Here is a 15,869-nt window from a genome sequence, read left to right as displayed (position 1 = left end):
GGTAGCATTCTTGTTCTGAAAGAGCACCTTGTTTAAAGAAAGCTATTTTCAATAATCACATTCAGCAGCAAATAGGCCTAGTGCATGAGCAATTAAAAAAATGGGGGAAAAAATCTCATTTGATACACACCATCGTCATTTGGTAATGTTTTTGATTTCAAGTTGTATACGTTTTAATTTGATATGAAATGTTTACGGACCAAAAAGCTATTTTATTCTCCTCCTTATACATGTACAAGTAGCCTTCTTTTTGTTTGTTTGTTTGGTTTTGTTTTGTTTTGTTTTGTTTGTTTGTTTTTTGTTTGTTTGTTTTTTTTTTTTTTGTATTTTTTAATAATGAAATTTGCTTCAAATTATTATTTAACAATTTGTATCAAAATTAAATCAATGTTTTAAATATCAATCATGATCAGGCATTATTTCAAGGTTGCTTTCTTCTTCCTGTGCACATACATGTATACATGTACATTTACATGTACTTTACATATAGGGGCTAGGAAAGTGTTCCATTTTTTTGTAGAAAACCCCGTTTATTTATAGAACGGAACCAGGTACGTGGGGGTGGGGTAGGAGCAAAATGTCATCAAATTTTATAATGAATGATTTCTCTACTACATTGTTACATTCCTGCATGCATAAAAATAAGGTAAAGAAATTATCTTACCTGCTAAGAAGTCACCTGTATCTTTTGAAAATTGTAGATATTAATTAAGTCGGCGAATGGTAAACAAAGTACATTTGAAATCATAAGTCGCAAATGGATTGGCCATAAATTTCAATATTAATTCAATGGCATATCTAAGTAAAAACCATGTCAAGTGCACCCAAAAGTAAATATGAAAGCGACGACAAAAGTAAATATCAAGTCGACTGCACACAACAGAAAATATCAAGTCGATTGCAGACAACGGTAAATGTCAAGTGGACTGCAGACAATAGTAAATATCAAGTCGACTGCACACAAAAGTAAATATCAAGTCGACTACAGACAAAAGTAAATATCAAGTCGACTCCACACAAAAGTAAATATTCAATCCATGACACACAAAAGTAAATATCAAGTCGACTGCACACAAAAGTAAATATCAAGTCGACTACAGACAAAAGTAAATATCAAATCGACTCCACACAAAAGTAAATATCAAATCCACGACACACAGAAGTAAATATCAAGTCGACTGCACACAAAAGTAAATATCAAGTCGACTGCAGACAAAAGTAAATAACAAATCGACTGCACACAAAAGTAAATATTCAATCCATGACACACAAAAGTAAATATCAAGTCGACTGCACACAAAAGTAAATATCAAGTCGACTGCACACAAGAATAAATATCAAGTCGACTGCACCAAAAAGTAAATATCAAATCGAGGACACACAAAAGGTAAATATCAAGCCGGGGACACAAAAGTAAATTTCAATGTTGACCACACGAAAGTAAAAAAATGAAGCACAAAAGTAATTATCAAATCGACGACACACAAAAATAAATAACAAATCGACGACACACAAAATTAAATTTCAAATCGACGACACACAAAAGTGAATTTCAATTTAAGTCAAAAGCACACAAGAGTAAATAACAAACCGACTGCACAATTAAGTTTGAAAATCAGTTTACTGTTGCTCGGCTGAAGTAAGATAGTGCAGTATTTGTTATACTAGCGACAAAATGTATAAAGTATCGTTTTCCTGTTCTCATCGCATTTTTGTCGATGGTATATATATGTTGAAACTCTTATTGTAAGAGTCATGATGACTCATGATTTAAAAAGTAAGGACAGATCATTTACATTATGAGTGATATTGTGCAGATATTTTGGTTTGGGTGAATAAATTGAACTATTGCAATCCTGAGTAAAAACTAAACAAATCTTTAGGGGGACATTTTAACATTCACTAAAGAACTGGACACGACACAAAACTTTTTCATATTCAAAGTAATAGTGTTACATGGAAATTCTTGTTCTATCCATATAGACAGTCAATCAGTGGAGTCAGTTACAGGCTTATCTGCATACACTGCTTCCTTCGGAAGCTGCATAAAATTATAAGTGGGCAGGTTCACGCCCATATCCTTCAATCAACCCAAGCCCGAAGGAACCGAAATACGGAGTGGCATGCCCCCACCTACATGTACCCCACACCCAATAATTTTGCCAATCTACACTATACAATTTGCAAAATTATTGGGGGGGGGGGGGCACGCCACTTACCTGTGTTTTCTATCTACTGTGTCCCATAGAAAAACACAAGTAACTGACTTTTCCCTTGTTTCTCAAAGAATTTTGGTTCGGCCTTTGTCCCCCCCCCCCCTCCCCGACACACACGCACACCTATATATGGGCCTGCAATATACAATTACCGAAATCGCCATATTCCCTCCCCCCCCCCCCCGTCGAAACAAGAAATCGTCCCAGTTCGTACGAGGGATACCTTATAGGCTATATATATATTCTCCACTTCCTGGTTGTCAAACAGTAAAGATCGTCTAAAAATAACCACATTTGGATTACTTACTATCCAGTAATATATACTAGTACATATACTGCGAAAATATTCTTCAATGTATTTTTTTGTTACCAATTAACGTAGCGATTTTTTTAATTCTACCAATAGATCCGAAGTATTAGAGCATACTTGATGGTTAAGCCTGGCAAGCTTCTGATGTACATGTACCCTAATTAGTTATAGTATACCGTTCGTGCGGTATAGAATTTGTGCAAAATAAAATAAGTTACAAATGCCACAAGAAAAAAACCATGCATGACCTTACTTCCTTTGGTCGATTTAGAATCGAAGGAATCCCCCCAAGCGTTTTTTTGACCCCCCTAATGTAACGAAGGAATACCCCCCCCCCAAGAGTTAAAACGACTCTCTCGGGTTTTTTTTTTTTTTTACTCCCCCAAAGTAACGGTTAGACACGGTGTACATGTATAAGAAAGAAAAAAAAACTGGTCAATAAAAAAGAGAAAATACACAGGCACTTGTTTCTGTAATAAATTTTTGACCCATAGTATAATAATAACATTATTACACTATGGGTCAAAAATTTATTACATACGATAGCCTATTAGGATCAAACTCGGTAAAAAAGATAAAAGGCGTTATAACGCCTTTTCAAAAGGCGTTATAACGCCTTTTCAAAAGGCGTTATAACGCGAAAAAAAGGCGTAATAACGCCTTTTAGCGTTATTACGCTTTTCCAAAAGGCGTTACTACGCCTTTTATTTTTCAATACTTGACTTACTTAGCCCACCCTGCGGGCTAATTATATTTAGATTTCCAGGAAAAAAAATTTTTAAATGTGTAAAATATTTTCAGTGTTAAACCAACTTAGTCCTTCTCTGATGCCAGACACCTCTACCAAGGTGACTAGGTGCATGGATTTCACAAATTTAATGGTTGAAGGCTAATTGCTCATTATACCTATGCAAATAGTTTGCCTGTTTTTTTTTCCAAGAAGAGAGAAAAATATTTCAAATTTGAGAGTGTTGACTTCTCTTAATACGCATGCAAACAGCTGTCTGCGAGATGTGCAGGAATATAGAACAAACTTTAATTTATAATATAATTTATAATATTAAAACTATGATCTAAATATTGCATAAATAAAGATGGCTTTAGTTCAATGTTTCATATATTTATTATTTTAAAATAACGCCTTTCCATTTTTTGATATAACTCCTTTTCAAACAGGCCGGTAGTACGAATGCGAGTGGGGGGGGGGGGGGCTTACCCACCCCACTTTTTAGAAGAATAGTCAGGATATGGTTTTAATATAAAAAAAATCATTTATTGATTGCTTGGTACCTTAACATTTTGTTGCAGTATGGTTAAACTCGGGCAAGTCATTGCGTTTAAAAAAAGTTTTACCGAAAAGTTAGAAAAAGAATCCCTCAAGTTTAGGCAGTTTATTTTTTGGGGGGTGAGGGGTGGGGTGGGGTTGTTTCTTGTTTTTTTTTTCTTGCTTGTCAATTTTGTGGGAGGCTGCCCCCCCCCCCTTCAAAAGCACGGACCTGTCAAAGACATAATAATGGCCCTTCAAAAGGCATAATAACGCCTTTTAAAAAGGCGTAATAACGTCTTTTGAAAAGGTGTAATAACACCTTTTGAAAAGGCGTAATGACGCCTTTTGAAAAGGCGTAATAACGCCTTTTGGAAAGGCGTAATAACGCATTTTTAAAAGGCGTAATAATGCCTTTTGGAAAGGCGTAATAACGCCTTTTTGAAAGGCGTAATAACGCCTTTTAGAAAGGCGTAATAACGCCTTTTCAAAAGGCGTAATTATGCCTTTTTTCGCGTTATAACGCATTATAACGCCTTTTAATTTTTTTTAACCGTAGTTTGATCCTAATAGGCTTTCGTAATTACAGAAACAAGTGCCTGTGAGAAAATATCTGAAAATTTTTCGTGCATTAGCATGATGTTATAATATTGTATATGTATCGAGTGTTTCTGACAGTCTTAAATACAAAGTATGGTACATCATAAACAAGAATATACCCCAAAAGTTTTCATATTTATAACAAATGAAGATTTTTAATGAATTTAATGTTAGGTCTTCAGTACGTCCCTGTAGCTAATACGCCCTCTGGTGAGATTGAAGTAAATCGTCAAATCAAGGTAAAGCGTACAGTTAAAGATTCGTCTAAATTTTATTTCTGTCTTGAAAACTGGTACATGCCGCTTATTGGATGTTGATCTTTAAACTTGGATATACTTATTGAATAAAAAAATCATTGGATATATAATGTACAAATGAAATGATACATTGTCTATATCGAAGAAGTTAAGGTACGACCATTGTTGCCCAAACAAAGTCCTAAAACGAAACTTGCTGAGAATTATCATGTACTAAATATTTTCACTGCATATAAAAACCCCGATCGATGGCAAGTCCTGCAAAGAAACCGAAAACCTCGGCACTACCAGTGTGCCCATATGGAGCACGATGTTACAGAAAAAATCCCGAGCATTTTAAAGAATTTACACATCCCTCGAAGAAGACTGACGCTTCTGCAAGTGACAACGGCATGAACAGCGATACCAAGGCCAGTGTCAATGACAGCAACCTTCCACCCTGTAAATATGGTGCTAGTTGTTACAGGAAGAATCTTCTTCACTTTGCTGAGTATTCTCATCCCACTGTGATAAAAGGCAAGGACAGTGGGAGTGACACGGATCCTATAGAATCAGATGAAGAGGATAAGGTAAGACACTCAGCTGATACTGTCAGATTATTTTGTCGTTTGTCATTATCCCATTGCTGTTGAAATCACATGCTAAGTATACGTGATTTATTGCATTCCCAGAAGAATTAAACATGGTGATCAGGCGGGTTCTTCTTCCTATAATTAGCATACAGTACTGTACCACAATCTGGTGTATTATTGTAGTAAATGACAATGATCAATCGCAGGTGGCCAGATAGCACAGCACCTGACTAGTGATTCAGGGGGGCTCAGGTTGGAATCCTTGTCTGGTCCCTCACATTTTTCTCCTCACTGGTTACATTTGGCGATGTTCACTACCTCTGGACTTGCAGGTGTAAGTCAGTATCTTGGTTGGTTTTCAGGGGCAAAGTGAGACCTTTGAGGAGGAAAGAATGTGGCAGTCAGGCAGGTTTAATCCCTGGTATCCATTTACAGGTTCAAATCCTGGTCTGGTCTTGTGCATTTTTGTCCTGGCCAGTTACAAAAGGAATAGTATGATATTAGAACTAGATAGTGATTTTTTTTAAACATGTAATACTGTTATTGTGACCCTGAGTAATGCAAGTTTAAATTACACTTCCAACCAGATAGACGAGGAGAACCTGGCACAACAAATATAAAAAAAAACCCTAGAAAATAGATATTTAAGATCATTGGGGTACCTGTAATGCTGTTAGTCTGGTTAGACAATGACCAGATAACTCAGTTGATAAAGCACCTGTCTAGAGTACGGGGGGCATGCGTTTGAATCCTGGACTGGCCCATCATCCCCCCTTCCAGTTAAATTTGGTGTTGTGATCATGTTGTGATCATGAAAGTGAAAGATGGTAGACATTAGAGGATGAGTTTGGGTTGGTGTCCTCTGGGATAAAGATATTTGAGGAGGGAGACATAATTATGGTTGTCATTCAGGCACTGGGTTTGTTCATCAATGGCAAGATAGCTCATATGATACCTGTCTAAAGGTCAGGGGTCCTGAGTTATCCATGTTTGATTTGACACATTTTGTCCCATCCTGTTATAATATTTATAATCTGCAAAATACGGTAAAACATGGTTATAACTAACACACTTATAATGAATTCACGCTTACCCCAATGTGATTTTCTTTCCCCGTGGTTTTAAAATGCAGTGAAAATTAACTGGATATAATGAGTTACGTTTATAACGAATCAAAATTGTTTGTCCCTGGTGCTTCATTACAAAACTGACAATTTTTATTCTTAATCGTAGTTTTTCCTGTTTTCCAACAAATCAATTATTGCACAATATATTTTAAAGAAAAAGTCAAAAGTCAAGTCTGCAGACATCTTGAAAAGAGGCATGTCTCTGGTTAAGAAGTACTCACAGATGACAGAAGATGAAAGAAAGGAGCTGATCAAACAAGCGTTTGAAGCCAAGCAGAAACTACAGGAAGAATTAAAGGAAACAAAAGACAAAGTTAAAGAGAAGGAAAAGGAATTGGAGAAAATGCAGCAAAAGGTTGATAAATCTTTGTTGAGTGTAGTAACAAGAATGCAACATTGATTTTGAGTAAATCTTCAACTACATAAAAACATGGAAAGTCAGGGATTTTCCTGACCTATTTTTAGTCCATTTTAATATTGGACACATTCCATTAAAAAATCAACTACATTTTCTTAATTTTTGATCTTCTTTACCTATTCATTCAAGTTTTAGTCCAAAGTACTTACCGTGAAAGAAAATCAAGGCAGGTACCCATTAGTCCTAATTTCAAAATTTCACAATCTGAACATTTGAAGCATCACAATTTTCAAGTCTATGGCCTCTGAACCCACTTTGAAAAAGTCAAGAAAACCTTTGAAAGTAACTCAAAGTGCATTGACCTAATTTGTTGACCTGTATGTGTTTGTGGTGCCTATAGGTGTCCTCTGGCCTGTTATTTGTGGAAGGGGAGAAGGCTGCTTTAGAGGGGACAGACACCGTGTACTTTTCACTTATGGCTGAGAGAAACCATAAGGAGGGATCGGCTGAGCAGACTCATTTCAGACTCGCCGAGTCACAGTTTTACCGCCTCCTAAGTGGCACGGACAATAGGTAGGCAAGACACCTACACTGTAAGAAAAATTTTTACATAATGCTGTAAACCCGCAAGAAGTTTTGTTTGTGATTCTTAGGGTTGAGATTCTACTAAGATTATTATTTTTTGTGACTGAGGAAACATTTTGCATATATAAAGTATAGAATTTCACAATTGGCTTGCAGCAGGAAATGTTTGCTGGTAAAGATATATAAAGAGTTGGTTTACAGTTTGCTATTGATTCTCTCAATGATTTGTTTCATCTGCAGTGTATAGACAAAACATCAAGGTTTACACACAAATATATAGTATAAAAGACTATATTTTGTAATGACCAATATTTACCTCCAAATTCAAACTTCGATAGAAAAATGTTTTAAACCAAGGGAATATATGCAGACATAAAACTTAACATGATGCTATATGTTAGATAGGACATAAAGAAAATGACATAAATTTCTATAATTTTTAGAGGAAAAAAGAGTATATTTTATGATATTATACTTTCATGTAAATTAGTTGAATCTGATTCGTCGAGAAACTTTTTTTAAAAAACACTATTGCCCGCTGAATGATGAAGCCATGCCCTCCAGTATAGCAACAGTCAACATTGCTTGACGACAGGTGATATTAAAAAAAATAGTGACTGCGCAGAATTTATGCGTGCACGGTTCACTCTTATATGTAATTGTATAAAACATTAAGTATAATATAATAAATATTGCATGTAGTTGAGTGTAACATTGAAAATTTTCACCCCTGGAAAACCGTTGTCAACCTCGGCTGCCTTGGGGTGAAAATTTTTAATGTTACACTCAACTACATGTAATATTTATATATTGATATTTTAATTAAAAGTCGCCATGTCTGCTCCAACTTAATCCCCTTTATCTTTTCGATTTTTATTTGGGGGAAGTATGCATATACAGTCAAACATTGTTATCTTGAAATCAAAGGGACTAAGAAAAAACTTCAAGATATCCAGGGTAAAATACTGAAAGGGGTTAGGACTTCTAAATTATTTTGACATATCCATGGTATTCAAGATATCAGTGTTCAAGATACCGAAGTTCAACTGTACCATATGTAATTCTTTCTGAATGATCAGAGGACAACATTTAATGCTGTGAATGAATAGTAAAACTTGTCTAATCTGAATATTGTGTACTCTAAATCTTGCCTATTATGATGAAATATTTTAGTCTTTTTTTAGATAGTGAATTCAATTTTTTAAAATTTGTCTAATATGGTTCAAATGTTTGTCTAATCTGGCCAGTTTCTATGGAACCTATGGTGTCCTGATTAGACAAGTTCAGGTACATGTAAGTTAAATGGAACTGGTTATCATTCAGAGCACAGAGTTTTCAGTTGTGTCACCATTGTAATAACAGAAGGACATGATGTGTTTTTCAGTTATACCATTAAAAAAGTGGAGTATGTTGTTAATCCAGAGCTGAGGACCAAATTTAAGTAAGAAATGTTTATAATGAACTTAATTTAAATGTAATAACATAGTGTTGAGGCTTCCTAAAGGATTACATGACTGGCAGTGTATATTCTCTCTTCTTTTAGTTGCTTTGAACATGTCCCAATATTGGAAACAATTTTGCATGAAATTTATGGATATTCATTTGAAATACTGTACATACACACATGGTACAACACTTTTCATGTTTCTATATTAGGGTTGAGTAAAAATTGACATGAACATTCCATGCATGGTCACCTTGTAACAGTTTAAGTCAATTGAGATTAGGCATATAATATTTATATTGATTAAGGGTGGGTGGATTAAAGAATTTGTTGCTCTTTGCCGGATTACAAACATTGGATTTTAAAATGACATTTAAATTTCAGACATGCAAAAGATGAGCTGAAGAAACAGAGAGGGGAGGATCTATCCTATCCTGTGTTAGCATTTCATGGAACAAAAGTAGAAAATATCACCAAAATCTGTGAAACAGGATTTAGGGTTCCTGGTAAATACATGTATCTTTGACTTAATGCATGGATTTATTTACATATATTTGAATAGACTTTTGTACATGAGCATCCAAGTGAGCATAATTTTGCACATGTGCATTTTTGTTAGTATTTTCCTCCATAACAGAGACTAACAATGAGCACATGAGCAAAATCAAATTCTACTTAATTTGCATGAATTTTCTTACCAGATTCTCATGTGTTTCTCATGAGCTGCTTATGAGCATCGGTTAGAATGTTATGTACGGATACAGTCCTTTTTGGTACAGGGTCTGGGTCCCACTAGATTGTAGATTGAGAATATTATCAAGTTGAACATTTTGGGTCAAATTGGGAATTTTATTAAAACTATTATAACATGAATTGATTATTCTAAGGTATTAAAAGACAAAAACAACAAAGTTCAATTAGGTTTTAAACTAACGCAATTTTATTTTTTTTATACACAAACTGCGTAGTTTATGATATTGGGAATTTCTAGATACGTAAATTGGGAATTTGGGGTGTTTTCCCATTTGGGAAGGGTACATTTATTGGACCCAAATTAGAGAGTTTGATGGTCCTGGGATACATAACTGAGGGAAACTCTTGTTTGTTTGTTTGTTTTTTTTTTTCAAAGGAAATTCATTTAAATTTACTCAATATGTGAATAATGTTTAAAGGTAGATCTGTATAGAGTTTGAGTTCATCAGTAAAGCTCTGAATTGTTTATTTTCCTGCAACCATGCACACTTTCATGCTGGACAAAACATTGAGTACATTTCAGCAGGCAGACGTCATATACACTACACAATTAAATAAAACACACAGATTTTCAGGCATTTTTTTGTTAGAAGGTCAAGGCAAAAAGGTCAAGATTAGAAAGTTGATAAAAAATCCACTCAGGAACTGCATGGTTAGAAACATGTACATATATAGCTACGTTAGCTATTAACATAACAATATTGTACATTGTTTTTGTAGGTGATAAAGGTTTCAAACACAGAACAGACACAGGCTGGTACGGGAAGGGGGTTTACTTCAGTGAGTACCCGGACTACTGTATGGGGTACATCCAGGGGGCAGAGAAGCTCCTCCTCTGTCAAGTTCTCCCGGGGAAAGTGTTTCACTGCAGTAAGCTGATCCACGGGGCGGCGCTGACCAAGGGACACGACTCTCACACTTCACCCGATAAAAAAGAACTGGTCATCTTTAACCCTTATCATATTCTGCCCTGCTATATCGTTCATTATAAGATGGCATCTGGGGAGTTTGTATATGGTGTAAGTGAAAAAAAAAATCATTCAGTCATTGTCAAGTAATAATTATATATTAAAAAAGTATCTTTATAAGCAGTGCAGATTGAGTAAATACATGAACAACTGTCTATGTGAAAGTTTTTTGGACCACACAGGACATTCGGTCCTATGTAATCAATGAATACACAGGACCGAACCAAATTTTGTCAGACCGAAAAATCTAATGTAAAAAAGTGAAATACGTGAAAATGCAGAACCAAGGAAATCTTATTACTGTAGACGGTCCATGCGGTTTTAATCAATTCATTTACGTATTTGGATTTGTGCGATATTTTTTTACTTATAACAAACATTTGAATGACTCTGCGTCAAAATAGTAAAGCTCAAAATCGGACGCTGAGACATCAGACATTCTGGTCCCGGGTAAAAAATGACGTGTCGGACAGAGGCACTGCACATTGGTCAGGTCTGACGGTCCGATGTCTTTCGCATAGACTGGAACAATGTACATGATTCCAATGTTTTTTTTTTTTTTTTGTTTTTTTTACACATTACTGAAAAAAAATATTTGAGGAATAACATGTATGAATAAGAAATAATGGAATATGGATAAATCAAAGGTTTAAACTTCTAGTGTCAATTCAAACTAAGGCATTGTAGACCTGTGTAAAGACAGTTAAGCCTCATCAATCTGTACACTTGTGTCTCCAAACTTATTGACCAGATAACTGAAATGCACCTTTTACTATTGGAAGATATAAATGCAATTGTGTTTCCAACATGTTTCATCCAGAAGGTGAAGCATCAAGATTATTGGTTTTCAGATTTCCTGGGCTCGGCTGTACTTATTATATATAAAGTGATGTGAATTTGACAGAGGGTCAAATCAAGCCCAACCATCAATTGTGTCAGATTGATGACTACTCTGAAATTATAATTAATTGCAGAATATTTACTACAACAAGACTTAGTGTCTTTATCATTACTGTAAATCACTTTTTATTTGCAAGAACCTTATTTTCACGTAATTATACAAGAATCTCTGCTCACGAAAATTTAATTATTTAAGGAATCACTGTCTAGTTAGTAGAGTATGCCAGGGCATCAACGATGGTTGGAAACGTGGGATAATTTGCATAACGGGCGAAGCCCGTTATGCATAAATTATCCCACGTTTCCAACTATCGTTGATATCCCTGGCATACTCTACTAACTAGACAGTGATTCCTTATATTTCCATTTCATTGTGAAATAAAATTGTAAATTTAGATTTTAAAAATGTAGATTAATAGATTTAAATTACATGAGGCCTCACATGTCAATTTCAATAGTCCCCGTCCACTGACGTCAAACACAAAGACAGCCGCACAAGATTTACATGCATATTAGGCCTTCTTAGAGTCAGACACAAAGACAGCCACATGAGAATTACATGCATATTAGGCCTTCGTGGCTCCTGACCTTTCGCTTGGCAAAATTTGCATTCGAGTGGAATGATCAAGAAATCAACTCTCCTAACTTTCAAAGAGTTATCACAGAGAAAACAAATCGAAATGGAAATATTGTGTATAATTTTTTTAATTTAAGATTGTATATGTAAATCACAACATGTGAAATTTTGTTTTACTTATACAGTTATAATACTATCTCAGGAAGATAGGGTGTGGTGAAAATATGGTGGTCTACGGTAGCAAATTTATATTAAGGTGGCACTACACATACTTTTTGTTACTATATAAAAATGTAAAATATGTGGATATACAATACAGTATATGCAATATACAATATGTGTGTATGTTTTGTTTTCTTATACAGAAAACTGGTACTGGGAGTAAGGCTACTTCAGCAAAGAAATCAGGAGATGATGACGATGATGATGATGATGATGATGATGAAAGTGTGCATGAAAAATGTATGAAAGCTCAAACAGCCAAAAAGTCAAAGTAAGTTCCAAAAATCAGCCAAAATAGAAAGTAAGTTCTCAAAACAGCCAAAAAGTCAACTGAAAGTGAATTTTGAAATTTTAAACAGCCACGATAGAAAATAATTTCTTAAAACAAACAAGAAGTAAAAAAAGAAAATAAAATAGAATGCTTCAATTTTTGCTCACTGCAGATGGTTTATATAATTTTTTCTTTCACCCCTTTTTTGCATTGGCAGAGTATTGAAGGACCAGAAAATTTTGTTCACTGGAGCCTTTTGTTTGACCCAGAAAGAAATCACAGAGCTTGTTGTGAAGCATGGAGCCACAACAGGTAGATATTAAATATTTAACAAGTTTCATATTTTACATGTTTTAGTAGGTTCATATTTTATCATGGCCCAGCAAGAATTTGCAAGTACATGTGTACTGATGACTCCGCCTTTGAAGGAATCTAGCTTTTTAAGTTTTTGTCTGTTGTACTCCATCACAAATTTCCTGTTTTTTACCATGATTAATCCTAGAATGTTCAGTTATATAAGTTTCGTAGATAAAATATCCGACTAAAACATAACGAGTGAAAAAGGTATGCCACTCTGTTTTTTTTTTTTTATCATAATTCCCACTTTCTGTATTTCTGGGTTAATAAAACGTTTTTATTTCATTTTAACAAAAAATATCAGTTCAAAATTGGAATTCAATGTTATTTCACCATGAATTGGCAAAGAAGGATAACTCCTGAACATTTTTATGCCCCTGGATCGAAAGATCCCAGGGGTATATTGTTTTTGTCCTGTCTGTCTGTTTGTCTGTTTATCTTTTTGTCTGTTTATCTGTTTGTCTGTTTGTCTGTTGTCAACTTTAACCTTACCCATAACTTTTGATTGGTTGGAGCTATGACTTTCAAATTTCACATGTGTATTCCTTGTGACAAGACCTTTCTTGGGGTACCATCATATTTGACCTTTTGACCTTGACCTTGGAGTTTGACCCACTTTTGCAAAATTTTATGAGACGTTAACCTTGGCCATAACTTCTGAACAGTTGGTGCTTGGGGTTTCAAACTTCACATGTGTATTCTTTGTGACAAGGCATTCCTTTGGATACCAACAACTTTGACCTTTTGACCTTGACCTTGGAGTTTGACCTACTTTTGAAAAACTTTAACCTTGGCCATAACTTTTGAACAGTTGGTGCTTGGGGTTTCAAACTTCACTTGTGTATTCCTTGTGACAAGACCTTCCTCTGGATATCAACCTCTTTGACCCTTTGACCTTGACCTAGGAGTTTTACCTACTTTTGAAAAAACTTTAACCTTGGCCATAACTTTTGAACGGTTAGAGCTAGTGCTTTCATACTTCACATATTAATCCTTGTGACAAGACCTTCCTTTGAATACCAACCACTTTGACCTTTTGACCTTGACTTAGGGGTTTGACCTACTTTTAAAAAACTTTAACCTTGGCTATAACTTTTGAATGGTTGATGCTAGGGCTTTCATACTTCACATATGTAATCCTTGTGACAAGACCTTCCTTTGGATACCAACCTTTTTGACCCTTTGACCTTGACATAGGAGTTTGACCTACTTTCAAAAAACTTTAACCTTGGCCATAACTTTTGAATGGTTGGTGCTAGGGCTTTCATACTTTACATATGTAATCCTTGTGACAAGACCTTCCTTTGGATACCAACAACTTTGACCTTGACCTTGATGTTTTACTTACTTTTAAAAAACTTTAACCTTCGCCATAACTTTTGAACAGTTGCAGCTAGGGCTTTCAAATTTAACATTTTTTATCTTTTGGCCTGGATTTTGACTTGCATTTGAGAAACTTTAACCTTCGCCATAAGCTGCCATACGGGGGCATCAGTGTTTCACAAACACATCTTGTTTGTTTTGCAATCTTATTTAAATAAAAAGTGTAACAAATCTTCCTGTTTGTAAATAATGTCTGTTTTAAAGTTAAGAATGTCTAGGTCATATTTGTTTTTACTAAATAGAGGCTAGCCTGTTACATGTATGCAATGAATGAGTTAGTTTAGATGCAGTGCCCTTTTTTTCTTGCAATTTACTGTATTTTGTAAGATGAATTTCACTTGAAATATAAATGCCAAGTTGGATAATATACTGTAATAATGGTATGCATTGATTTATTCATAGGGACACTGGGTAATTTCAATCTCTGTGTTGCATCGTTGGGATCCGTGGAGGGTACTACCAACAAATTCATGAAGGCAATGGACAAAAATGTAATTTTTTTTATATTTCAAGGTTATTTATTGTTAAGATGTATGTACCCCCGTATTAGATATTATGTATATTTACTAATTTATAAGTGCCCCAGACTCATTGGCGCCATAATGTGTCGATCATACTAAGCTTAAGTCTACTGAATTGGTTTCTTCGTTTTCAGATTCCGATAGTTTCGGAGGAATTCTTGTATGACTCAATCATCAAAAAGAAATTAATGGATCCTGAGGATTATTATCCTGAACAGTAGCAACATTTATAAACCGTTTCTCCTTAAATTTATCCTGCCAGATTATATGGAGCTTTGATTCATACGTCTCTGTATTTTGGACAAAGTTACATGTGTGTGTACAATAACATCAAAATGTATGCTGATCGATTGATACACATAGTTCTTTCACATCTTTTTATCATTTATTCACCTAGTGAATTTACATACATTAGATGTTTGTTTTATGTTAATTTATATTTGTTTGATATTTTTTAAATATCTGGTTTTTAACTCTCTATTTTATCATTGTTGTAGAATCCTTCATTTATTTTTCACCAGCTAATCATCAAACCCAATATATCCAAAGGGGATATGCAAGTTTAAAGGTTGGGGTCAAAAGGAATTAGTAAATGTATATAAAATTTGGTATCTCAAACATCAATTTCTCAAATACCAAAGATACATATTAGTTGAAGTTAGAAGTACCATCTACATTTTCTTTATGAACTTAACCCTCATGCAATAACCGAAACCTTCAGGTAGTTTTTTTCTCAGTCCCATCAACTTTGAGATAACACATTTTAAAGTTAATTGACTGTATTTTAACTTTGAAAATATTAATTCTTGTGATAGAGTGATAAGAAAATATTGTGCCATACTGATTTTAAGATATACAGACTTCAGATTTTTTTTTGCACCCTGCATCATGATATGGATATACCCTGTTACATGACTTGTATTTCACAATGTTAATCTGTGAACATTTTATATGTGATGTAATAGCTTGAGTACCTATCAGTTAGTCTAAATTAAGATATAATATATACTGCATGTACATAGTGATGGATGCAATAGAAAAAAAACCCAATGCATGCACATATATGTATTTTGGAGTCATTTTGTCAAAGGCAAAGATCAAGATTATTTATATGACAGCTGTGATATGTAATGATTTGAACATTTTTATATGAATCCCCTTGTACTCCTGTCCGTGCAATCCTC

The 15,869-nt window shown here is 34.6% G+C and overlaps 1 protein-coding gene across 1 annotated transcript; it reads left to right on the top strand.

Moving 5' to 3' along the window:
• Window positions 1–4,836: 4,836 nt before the first annotated feature.
• Window positions 4,837–15,013, top strand: LOC133176014 (uncharacterized). The gene is made up of 10 exons (XM_061311188.1): window positions 4,837–5,216; window positions 6,501–6,701; window positions 7,105–7,277; window positions 8,674–8,730; window positions 9,118–9,239; window positions 10,207–10,505; window positions 12,297–12,424; window positions 12,642–12,736; window positions 14,567–14,655; window positions 14,820–15,013. Exons 1-10 carry the CDS (start codon window positions 4,896–4,898, stop codon window positions 14,904–14,906), a joined length of 1,572 nt encoding a protein of 523 aa, XP_061167172.1. The 5' UTR covers window positions 4,837–4,895; the 3' UTR covers window positions 14,907–15,013.
• Window positions 15,014–15,869: the final 856 nt, after the last annotated feature.

The sequence above is a fragment of the Saccostrea echinata genome, unplaced genomic scaffold (genome assembly GCF_033153115.1).
Source record: "Saccostrea echinata isolate AGI-Se365-2 ecotype Australia unplaced genomic scaffold, CSIRO_AGI_Sech_v1 ptg000065l, whole genome shotgun sequence".
Taxonomy (NCBI): Eukaryota; Metazoa; Mollusca; class Bivalvia; order Ostreida; family Ostreidae; genus Saccostrea; species Saccostrea echinata.
The sequence above is the reverse complement of the archived record's forward strand: the minus strand, read 5'-3'. Positions and strand labels throughout refer to the sequence as shown.

Bases quoted from the DNA above. Each gene is read 5' to 3' on its own strand.
- LOC133176014 (XM_061311188.1), top strand. From the start codon at position 4,896: ATGGCAAGTCCTGCAAAGAAACCGAAAACCTCGGCACTACCAGTGTGC. The intron at 6,702-7,104 runs GTTGATAAATCT...TGGTGCCTATAG, and splicing joins TGGAGAAAATGCAGCAAAAG to GTGTCCTCTGGCCTGTTATT. The intron at 9,240-10,206 runs GTAAATACATGT...TTGTTTTTGTAG, and splicing joins AACAGGATTTAGGGTTCCTG to GTGATAAAGGTTTCAAACAC.